Source organism: Silurus meridionalis, chromosome 13 (assembly GCF_014805685.1).
Source record: "Silurus meridionalis isolate SWU-2019-XX chromosome 13, ASM1480568v1, whole genome shotgun sequence".
NCBI classification, from domain to species: domain Eukaryota; kingdom Metazoa; phylum Chordata; class Actinopteri; order Siluriformes; family Siluridae; genus Silurus; species Silurus meridionalis.
The window spans coordinates 13,789,727-13,800,683 of NC_060896.1; the positions used below are offsets into that span (position 1 = coordinate 13,789,727).

General features: G+C 39.6%; 1 protein-coding gene across 1 annotated transcript; it reads right to left on the reverse strand.

Moving 5' to 3' along the window:
* Nucleotides 1–581: 581 nt before the first annotated feature.
* wnt2 (wingless-type MMTV integration site family member 2) lies at nt 582–7,648 on the reverse strand. The gene is made up of 5 exons (XM_046864548.1): nt 7,268–7,648; nt 6,825–7,045; nt 4,273–4,550; nt 3,301–3,565; nt 582–1,262 (listed from the first exon to the last, which is right to left on the reverse strand). Exons 1-5 carry the CDS (start codon nt 7,348–7,350, stop codon nt 1,057–1,059), a joined length of 1,053 nt encoding a protein of 350 aa, XP_046720504.1. The 5' UTR covers nt 7,351–7,648; the 3' UTR covers nt 582–1,056.
* Between the last annotated feature and the right edge of the window lie 3,309 nt (nt 7,649–10,957).

The following is a 10,957-nucleotide window of genomic DNA, read 5'->3' on the forward strand; positions in this document are numbered from 1 at the left end:
GTCCAAACTGCACAGTGACAAACTTTCATACAACAATAAAGACAAGTAATAATCCATATCCTTCTCTTCCTGTCACCCCTCTTCTTTCTATCTCTCTCTCTCTCTCTCTCTCTCTCTCTCTCTCTCTCCTCTCTGTCGAGTTTACATGCTCCTGAGGTTCCTGCTCCTCTCCCCTCCGTGGATCTTCCCACTTGTTTATCAGGGACAAACTCACTTATAAAGAACATACTTTTAATCACCACATTATCTGTGTAAAGCTGCTTTGAGACAATGTTCATTGTTAAAAGCGCTTTACAAATAAAAATGAATTGAAATAAAATGTTCAGCATATGTGCTCTGTTTAAAACAGCTTACTTCATTGCTGCACCTGATAGATTTGATGCCTATTAGTAATCAAATGTTTTTTTTTTTTTAACTTGCTTGCTACAGTATGTTGGATTCACTGTCTCTATAAAATGTTGGCAATAGTTACAAGAACATTTTGCATAAACATCAGAATTGCTCATTAATTTCCTGGGATTCTGGAGAAATGTCTGATCTGATCAGAATAGTAATGAAACACTCTGAATACTCATCAGAAATGCACCTACATGTAGGCTTTATTTTAAATAACACATAGATTGTATTTACATTCAACATTTATAATGTTGGAGACAATCACTCTTGATACAGCACTTAATAAATACACTTAATATGTTACAACAGAATGATATTTATATAAAAAAACTAGTTTAGCTACATATATGTTGTTGTTTTTTTAGAATCAGTTGTTGTTGGCTATTGCTTTAACCAATTGAAGCCTTCAGCTCAGTAAATTTGTCTTATTTTCTAATGATTGGTTTTAATATTAGACCCAATGAGTTAACTGACATGGATATGTTTTATAAAGTATATTAGTATGTGTGCTGAATTAGGGTGCAGTTCCTCACCTGCACTGCGACAGCCCTCATGAACGATAATTATAGTCACAAAACCTGATCCTGGATCAGTCCAATGTTACAAAGACATGCTTTGTGAATGCCAGCATATCTCTTTCATAACTCTGGTAGACAGTGGTCATGATTGGGCTTTGCATGTGTGGACATCCACCTCTTCGTGGCAGTCTCTGCAGTGCACAGCGCAGCACCAGTGGAACTTGCACTCGCACTTGGTGGTTCGACTTACGTGGGAAGTGTCATAGCCACGCCCACAACACATGACCTCACAGCTGTCGGTTCCACGTGAAGTCCGGTTGCACACACGGCCGCCTGTGCCCACTGACCCTTCAAAATAAAGAGAGAGACACACACTCAGCACAAGTTTAAACATAGTTTAATATTTGATTACATTACAATACTTTAAAAAAAATGTTGTTCATTAAACATACAGTTTAGATATAGCACTCAAGAAGTTCTTTATCTCAGAAGTTAATATCAGCAGGAGTTTATGTTCTGCTTGCTGGTACAGTTACTTGAGATGTGCAATGCTGGGCTGAACAATCTTTTTTCACTGCCTGGCAGACGTCTGGCGCTCCTGAAGAAGCGACAAAGCAGACTGCTCTGGGTAAGAAGATGACCGCTTGGTCCTTCATAAGATGAGGGACTGATGATAGGACCTATCAGCTGCAGCTGCAAGTCTTCATCGCGTGCTCATTTCAACAGCCCTAATCTCGACAACCCCGCCCGACGTGGAGACTGGTGCGGCACTGATCGACCGCTGATATCGAAATTGTTAAAGGCCTTGTATCAACTCTAGCTTTCATGTGGCATCCTGGGAAAATGCTAAGGGCTTTGTGCATGAGGGCCCTCAGACTGACATGGCACTAGGAAAACATTCGTGAACTATGAACACATCGGCGTTAACCTTTACAGACACAACAGGGGATTCATGTCAGCTGTCTCACGTAACCCTAATTTAGCCTTTAAATTTGCAGCTTGCCACATGTTTTGAAGGTTAATTTGTTTGGAAGGACCTGGCCCTGATTTGTCACTGCTGGTGTCTTGCACGCGATTGTGAGATGTGTTTGGGCATGACCCAGCAGCCCCCATCCCCCACTCAACCTTTCAAATCGTTGGTATGCCAAGACAAATTTTGGTTACATCATCACTGGAGGCGCATCTGCTTACTGAATTAAGATGTAAGGCGTGCCACAAGATGGCTTTAGCATCTGCGGTTATGGTCGGAGTTGGAATTGATTTCACACTTTCAAAGATAAAGAGCCCTAGCGGCTGCACCTCGGGATCGCCCTTCCCACAAACCTCTTCTCATTGTCTTTTGTCATGCTGTACTGCTCAAGATCAACATGAATAATACACTATGCTATTTTCCATCATCCGTGGTGTCTCATAACAATCCCGCCAGCATTTGTGCAAGGACACAAACTTCAAGGCGCAGCTGACTAAGGATATTGGAATATCATAGAACTTTCTGCATATCTGTATGTCATTTGATCATGCATTTTATTTATACATGGTCCTCTGTTCTTTTGGGAAAGCATAAGTCACAGTTCAGAAGAAGTGTAAAAAAAAAAAAAAAAACATGGGCCAAAAGATTTTTCAGAGAGATCATCCTGCACCCTGTGGGAAGTTATGAGACATGACCTACAACTCTAAATATTTCTGCCCATTCAGCAGCAGACAGAAGAGAGGTGTGCTGTTGAGGCCAGTAATTTATAGTGGTCGAGACCAGGGATCAGATTTCAGCTCCTGTGCTGTCCACAGATCTGTGGAAATGTGTCTTAAACGTAGTGTTACTTGATAGCCCAGGATCATCTACAGCCTGACAGGCACGTTTACCCCTCCCGCACTCCACATAGGCACACCTGGTGTTATTCAGTACACTTTTCAGTACATCACAATTACTCGTACAAGAACGTGCACACATGAAAAGCTAGAGAGAGAGAGAGACAGAGAGAGAGACAGAGAGAGAGAGAGAGAGAGAGAGAGAGAGAGAGAGAGAGAGAGAGAAGTCCCTTGCAAGGACACTAGCCAAGTGCATTCAGGTTTCTGTTGTGACTACTATCGCTGTTGTGTATGTAATAACCAGCTAAATGGCTTCCATTCTGGTTACATTCTCAGTGGGTTCAGGGGCAAGACTAATGCTTTACAGATTGCTAGTAGAGGAGCACAGCTGGTGGAGGAATACGCCAGGACTAACAAGGGTGTGTGATACTGGCTGGCAAAACCCAGTTTTTTCTTCAACTTCTATCATATTTGTACATTTTCTCACAGATAAAAATTTGAAACACAATATAACCTGCAGTAGGTGTACACTGTGTACATGTATGTATAGTACATATATGCACTGCTTGACCAAGCTCACCAGATTCATGGTCCCATATGCAGTAGTCAGGTGAGTCCTCAAAATAGAGCAGATCATTTTTTGTGGGCTTCCTGAACTTCCTGTGGGCAATGGTGAAGCCTGTCCCATAGCGATTCATCACCACCTGTGTGGCGCTGTTATACTTCTTACGCAGGTAGTCGCCTGTCTGTCTGAAGTCGCCCATGGCCAGCCAACATGTCCGAATGTTACAGGACCCACTTACACCGTGGCATTTACATTCCAGAGTCATGAAATGTTTCACTGCCTGGATAATGCGGGAAAGAGAAAATACTTGGATTTAGGTGGTCCATATTATTATTATTATTGTTATAGGAAGTCAGTTATCATGACAGATTTTACAATAGTTTTTTTCTGTGTGATATTTAGATCACTCTTTATTCATACTTTAGTTATAACGATACTTCAGAAAATAATCCCTATACTTAGTTCCTTATTAAAACTACTAAAAAGCAAAGTTGTAAAATGTAGCTGTAACATTTTAAATGCAAATCGGGTGCCTTCATGCATATAGGGTGAGGTATGTGCAGTCTTTACAGTAACAATTGAAAACAATTAATTTCATTAGGAATAGATACTGTCTGAATCAGGATTTAAATTTAGATCCCTAATGAGCATGCCAGGAAACAGCACTGATTTAAAAATAAAACTCTTTGAGGAACACGAAGAAAACACCAAGATTCTCTTTTTACAATTATGTACTTACAAACTGTTGAAAGAATGTTCAGTATCAACATATTTTTAATAAGAGCCCTGGAATAAGAACAGGAATTCTTTTATGATTACATCAGTAGCTCTATAGTGAGATTATCTAGTAAATCAAGGGTGAGACTTGCACATGAACTGTTTTTTTGGGTGGAGGGATGAGAAACGTACTGTTCTACTGAAAAAGAAAAAACACTGGTAGTGCCACCCGTAGGTACGACTTGTGTAAATAAAGCCGGGAACAATTACCCTCCGTCCTGCACGATTGTTGTGCAGGTTCATTAGTGCTCGTGCATCCCGCTCCTTTTTCTCCTTGGCATCAACAAATGCCTGGGTGAACTTAATGGCGTGGTCTACATGGTCACTACAGCCACCCCAGTCAAAGGATCCCTTAGCATCATTTGATGTCCCCTTTTTTCTCGGGTCGCAGGAGCAAGAGTCCAGCTCGCCCTGACTGCAGGCTCTGGTCAGCGTGTGGACCATGCCCGCTGAGGAGATGGCGTACACAAAGGCAGCCTCACGACTGCCTGTGAATAAGCACAGATGAAAGGTGAAATACAGAAGGGCAGGTAAGCATGCACAAAAAATGCAGAATGTTCTAGTACATTCAACCAATAGCAGAGCAGCTTAAGAGAGAACAATCTATGTATTCTATGCTACTGGTTTGTTTTTTCAGTCATGTATGTTTTTCTTTCTGTTTTCAGATCAAAGACTTTTTAAATCCAAATGATCAAGATGTGGATCATGTCTGAGTGTGATCTTGGTGTGTATGTGAGAGGAGCGATTGAATAAGTAGTATTAATGTTTGTGAGTGCATGAGGGAGCAAGAGAACAAAAGCATCCAGTTCTGCAGAACAGCATTGCAACAAGAGCTGGGGTTATGGGCTTTAGCTTTTCATTTCGGGAGCTTTGTCAGTTTTAAGGGAAGATCTGTGCCACCAAATCCCTACAATTGTCCTAAATTAGTGCACTGACATTGACATTAAGTAGATTCTTAAAGTGCCACTGAGAAAGCCTCCATATAATGCCCTATGATGGCTCCATGGCCTTTCTGGGAGGTCTGAATACCAAAGGGAAAGATTAAAGGCAGAGATTTAACTTGACTTTAATGTGTAGACCAGCTGAAAGGGCCTGGGAGACTGGCCCTGAGTGTCTATGTCAATTATATTAATATCATTTTATTACAATAGACTGAAAGAATATTTACTTAAATAATTTTTTTTTACACATTTGTGAAGCAATTTACAAAACTCATAGTTGATGCAATATACCAACAAACCTTTACATTTATACATTTATACATATGTGGTTGATTAAGTACATAACCTTAGTAAAGAGATGATTTATATCAACTTTTTGTTTTCATCAGCAAAAGGCTGATTTAATAAAGAGTGCTTCATGGTGCAAACAAAAGGCATTTAAGATGCTAATTCACCTGTTAGCATTTCTGTTATAGACCCATGGCATGTTTGACTTTGCTCCCACACTAAAATTACTCATCTACAAAGATTTATATTAATAGATTAATTAGGATTTTTAGAAAAGAAAAGAACAGAACAATGCACCTTGAATGGACACACGTTCCAACAACACATCTGGGCTGCCTCATGCTAAATATTTTTGTAGTTTGTTTACTGTCTTGTGTTGTGTGTTTGCATTGAGTCTTTGTCTTGCACTGTTTGCACCAGGTTGCACAAGATGCAATTCATGTGGCTAGGACAACTTACTTTAATCCTTAGCTCTATGTTGTGTGATGTAGCTCTATGTTGTTTTATGTAGCTCTATGTTGTGTGATGTAGCTCTATGTTGTGTGATGTAGCTCTATGTTGTTTTATGTAGCTCTATGTTGTTTTATGTAGCACCAGGGAACTTTGTCCCATTTCCCCCGTCAGTTATATATGGATTAAATGACAATAGAAGTTTCTTGACTTGACTTGAGTAGCCAATAAATATTTTGAATTTGTGTTGTAGCAAAACTGATAGCAATTAAATAGTAAATTAAATGTAAACTGCTGCTGTTAACTATCGCATTATTAACCAAAAAACCATCAAATGATGTGAAATACCAAAGGTGACATTCAGTCAAAAATACAAAACAGGTTTTCCTGTCCACTTCTACAATGAGCTCAATATAGAAAAAAAAAAAAAAAAAAATATATATATATATATATATATATATATATATAAAATGTATATGTTTAGTTTAATTTCATCTCATCACGTACATTAGATCTCTTGTTTAGAAGTTTGCTGTAACTGATGTTAGTCATAACTAAGGAAGCTTTAAGAGATTAATAAAGCAGCTTTAAATGTACAATAAATAGTAAAATATTAGACCTGCAGGAGGTTATTTTGGCTCAATGCAAGTGAAATCCCCCCAACCGAGATATTACATTTTATGAAACCATCAAGTAAGGAAAAACTTTAGAAAAACGTATCAAGATTGAATAAATGTTTGAAAAATCAATAGGGCGTTTTCTTGTTCTGTGTGAAGTTAGAGAATATCAGAGCATGTTGGTGAATTTATTGATAATTGATTTATGAGCCTCAGGCCTAAAATGTGAAGTTTATTTTGGATTACTAATTTGTGGACAGTAGAGGCCCTGGGTCTGTAAAACAATACCAGAATACTGGCTGATTATATTTTTAATGATATATACTATAAAAATAGGAGCAAGAACCTAATCAAGAATTGAGACTTGACACATGAGTTAATGATGAAGCTTTACATGGGATTGCAGATGTCTGAGGTTAACACAGTGGTGTGTGTGTGTGTGTGTGTGTGTGTGAGAGAGACTTACTGCGGTGCAGGAGTTTGCCGAACACACTGTGGTCCCTCGCCACAGTGTTGCAGTTCCAGCGCTGGTGGCGGAACTGGTGCTGACACTCGCTGATCCACTCGCTCACTCCGCCGCTGATCGCCTGCATGACCCCGGGATGCTGCCTGCACATCTGCCGCTGTTTACTCACCAGCCCCGGGATGTTGTCGCATATCACCTGCGAGCCCAGTGTGCCCATGTACCTACGAGATAACAAAATTATATTTCTGAAATACCGGTTCCTGCAGGATACTGGAAAAAATGAGAATGCATCGCTTAAAAAGATTTCTGCGAGTTAAAAACAGACTAAGAAACATGCGGTTTCTCAGACCCAAAGCCAAGAACAGTGAATAGTTTAGTGCATAATCTCATAAAGCATTTAAAAGTGTAAAAATAAAAAATGCTCTTCTTCCTGAGATACCCACCACCAGGATGAATCGACCGTGGATGTGAACCAGCAGGTTGCCACATACAAATACAAACATATTCCACCTGGCAGAAAGTTCATATTATTAACTCCGGGTTGGTGGACTCATTCGTTCACACGCTCACTTTGCAGCAGAACAAAAAAAAAGCGCAGCAGGAAGAAAAAGAACAAAAAATTAGTAGGAAGAAGAAGAAGAAAAGGAGAAGAGTAAGAGGTGATGTTTGAGAAGTGCGCTGGAGCTGTTCCAGGTCCACTAAGCACGCGCTGTTGGGTTGTTCCTTCATCCGCAGACCGTCCTGGAATCAGACATGTCCTGTGTGGAGACGCTGAAGTGAAGGGTTCAGGTCTCGGATGAGCCTCTATCAGGTCTGAGGTTGCTTATAGGAGGGGTGGGTGCAGTGTGCTGTCTGGTATGAAGGGCAGAAATGAAGCGGTTTATCTGCTCAGGCGGGTTTCACACACACACACACACACACGCACGCACGCACGCACGCGCTCCTCATTTCCAACCAGAGCTGTGTAGAATGCAGTGGTATAATAACTATACAGGTGATTTTAAAAACGTGAATTTTTTTTAACAGGTGATGTTTCTGTAAAAGAGAGAACTGCCTGACAGGCTTCTAGTTGTGTATCTGCACTCCTCTACACTGATGGTGTTATTTTGCATTTTATTTTTATTTTGAAAAATGCCTAGGTTGGTATTTTCTCAATTCTCTCTCTTTTTCTCTCTCTGTCGACTCAAACGTGCTTCTGAGATACCAGTAATCTTGTGCCTCTCTTCTTTCTGGACTTAGCCTTTACATCCTGATGCCCTACCTCTGGATGGAGTTATTCTTTCGACTGAAGACTAAGATAAAGATGGTTCTACATGACAGTCTAAAGATCCATAAGGTTCTGTGGAGGATTAAACTCAAGAACCATGAAGATGGATTTAGACTGTAATATATATACAGTATAAACAATCTGTATGCATGGATATTTGGTGTCAACCAGATGAGGTCCCTTTTGAGTCTGGTTCCTCTCAGGGATTCTTTCTAATACCATCTCAGGGAGTTTTTCCTCACCACTCTCATCACTTACTTGCTCATTAGGGGTAAACATAGAGACTAATTTATATGATAATAATAATAATATATAATAATATAATAATATAATATATAATAATTAATTAAATGCAGATTTTCAATCTATTTAAATCTGTAAAGTTGATTGTTAGAGCATTATTAAATCTATTTCGAATAAATAAAAATACATAACTATATATATATATATATATATTAAAAGTAAAAAAAAAAAATCATCATAAGATACCATCACTAAGTTTCAACTGTGAGCAAAACCTCCGATTGAGATTAAAGAAAGGAAACCGCTTATGGGAACCAGAACAGAATAAATCTGAGTGAAACTTTGAAGTGTGTTGCTTGTGACAGCTGCGGCAGTAATCCTTCTCTAAGCACAACCACTGCGAGCTGGTGTGGGAACAGAGAAGACGATAGAAGAGCAGCATCACAAGGTTAAAATGCTCAGTCCCAATCCTTGGTCTAACGTTTTTATCAGCTGGTGTTCGGAAAGATAAAATAAAGTTTTAACAATCAGCCAAACACTGCACTGTACATGACAAAGAGTTTAAATATGTAAACAGCCAAGTGTCCTACATAATAAATTTCTTTACACAGATAGTCTATTTCCCAGAAGTGCAACATAAATTACAACCTGTTTATATTCCTTTTATATAGGAATTTGCACCAGACAATGCCAGAACAGTGACCTTGGACTTAATGTGCATTCTTGTGACATAAACCTCTATTCTAATAGACTATCTGAGTTTGGGGGGAAAAAAAGCCATATATAGTCTCAGATTACCATATAATACCAGGAATATTCACCACTTGACAAATAGAAAAGGTGACATTGTCGACTCACACTATGTGAAAAGGACTGTACTGATCCCAAGCTACACCCATCCTGCATATTTTAGTGCTTTGTCCACCCCAAACACCAGAAATTTGATATTTGTTATTTTGTATGTATGTAATATAAATATGACTGTGTGTGTGTGTGTGTGTGTGTGTGTGTGTATATACATCATATGCGGTTCTTCTCCAAATTGTTACCACAAAACCCAAACCTGTCACAGCATGGCAATGCCCCTGTGCACAAAGCTAGCTCCAAAAAGATATGCTTTACATGGTTTGGAGAGGAAGATCTTGAGTGGCCTGCTACAGAGCTCTGATCCTACTGAACACCTTTTTGGATTAACTGGAACACTGCCTGCACCCCAGGCCTCCTCATTCTACATCAGTACCTGCCTTTACTAACACCTTTGTGGCTGATGAACACAAGCACACTCCAAAATCTAGTGGAACATCTTTCCAGCAAATTTGGACAAAATGTGGAAGGTGATGATCTAGAAGCACATACCATACTTATGAACAGGTGTCTGCAAACTTTTTTCAATATATACAGTGGGTACAGAAAGTATTCAGACCTCCTTAAATTTTTATAAATGTATTAAATTTATATTGCAGCCATTTGCTAAACTCATTTAAGTTCATTTTTCTTCCTCATTAATGTACACATAGCACCCCATATTGACAGGAAAACACAGAATTGTTGACATTGTTGCAGATTTATTAAAAAAGAAAAACTGAAATGTTACATGGTTCTAAGTATTCAGACCCTTTGCTCAGTATTTAGTAGAAGCACCTTTTTGATCTAATACAGCCAGGAGTCTTTTTGGGAAAGATGCAACAAGTTTTTCACACCTGGATTTGGGGATCCTCTGCCATTCCTCCTTGCAGATCCTCTCCAGTTCTGTCAGGTTGGATGGTAAACGTTGGTGGACAGCCATTTGTAGGTCTCTCCAGAGATGCTCAATTGGGTTTAAGTCAGGGCTCTGGCTGGGCCATTCAAGAACAGTCACGGAGTTGTTGTGAAGCCACTCCTTTGTTATTTTAGCTGTGTGCTTAGGGTCATTGTCTTGTTGGAAGGTAAACCTTCGGCCCAGAGCACTCGTCCAGGATATCCCTGTACTTGGCTGCATTTATCTTTCCCTCGATTGCAACCAGTTGTCCTGTCCCAGCAGCTGAAAAACACCCCCACAGCATGATGCTGCCACCACCATGCTTCACCATGGCTAACTGCTGACTCCTAAATTTTACGCATCCTTGATGGTAACTTAAATTGTTCCATAGAAATCTTGGAATATATACAGTACTAAATGAAGGGTTTTAGCACAAGATTAACAAGATGAATGCTGTAAAGTACAAATGCTTTCAAAAATAGAAGTGTTTATAGGTATTTTATACATAAAGACCACTTCTGGCAAGAGTTCTCTGAGCAGTAGATGAGTATAACTGGGTCCCACTGGTTTCCATCAGTTCTTTGATGATGGCATTGCTGAACATCTGATGTGGAAGGGAAGAAAGCATGAAGTCCCCTTGGCTGACCACTGCACCTACAATCCACAGCCTTGCCCATTTCTTTGTGCTTCTTTGGAATAGCTTGAACAGTACTCAGTCTTGTCATGGTGTATGACCTGTGACATGAAACTGCCTTCGACAACCTCACCTTAGTAGCAGTGTTTGGCTGTCTCTTACCCAGTTTTAAGCCTCCTATAAAGCTGTTTCTGTTTCAGATAATGACTGCATTCCAAACTTTCTATAAAATAATTGACCATTACCACTTG

Coding starts and splice junctions, on each gene's coding strand:
- wnt2 (XM_046864548.1), bottom strand. CDS start 7,350: ATGAACTTTCTGCCAGGTGGAATATGTTTGTATTTGTATGTGGCAACC. Junction 7,046..7,267: donor ACGGTCGATTCATCCTGGTG/GTGGGTATCTCA, acceptor GTTATCTCGTAG/GTACATGGGCACACTGGGCT. Junction 1,263..3,300: donor CATATGGGACCATGAATCTG/GTGAGCTTGGTC, acceptor TTTATTTTGAAG/GGTCAGTGGGCACAGGCGGC.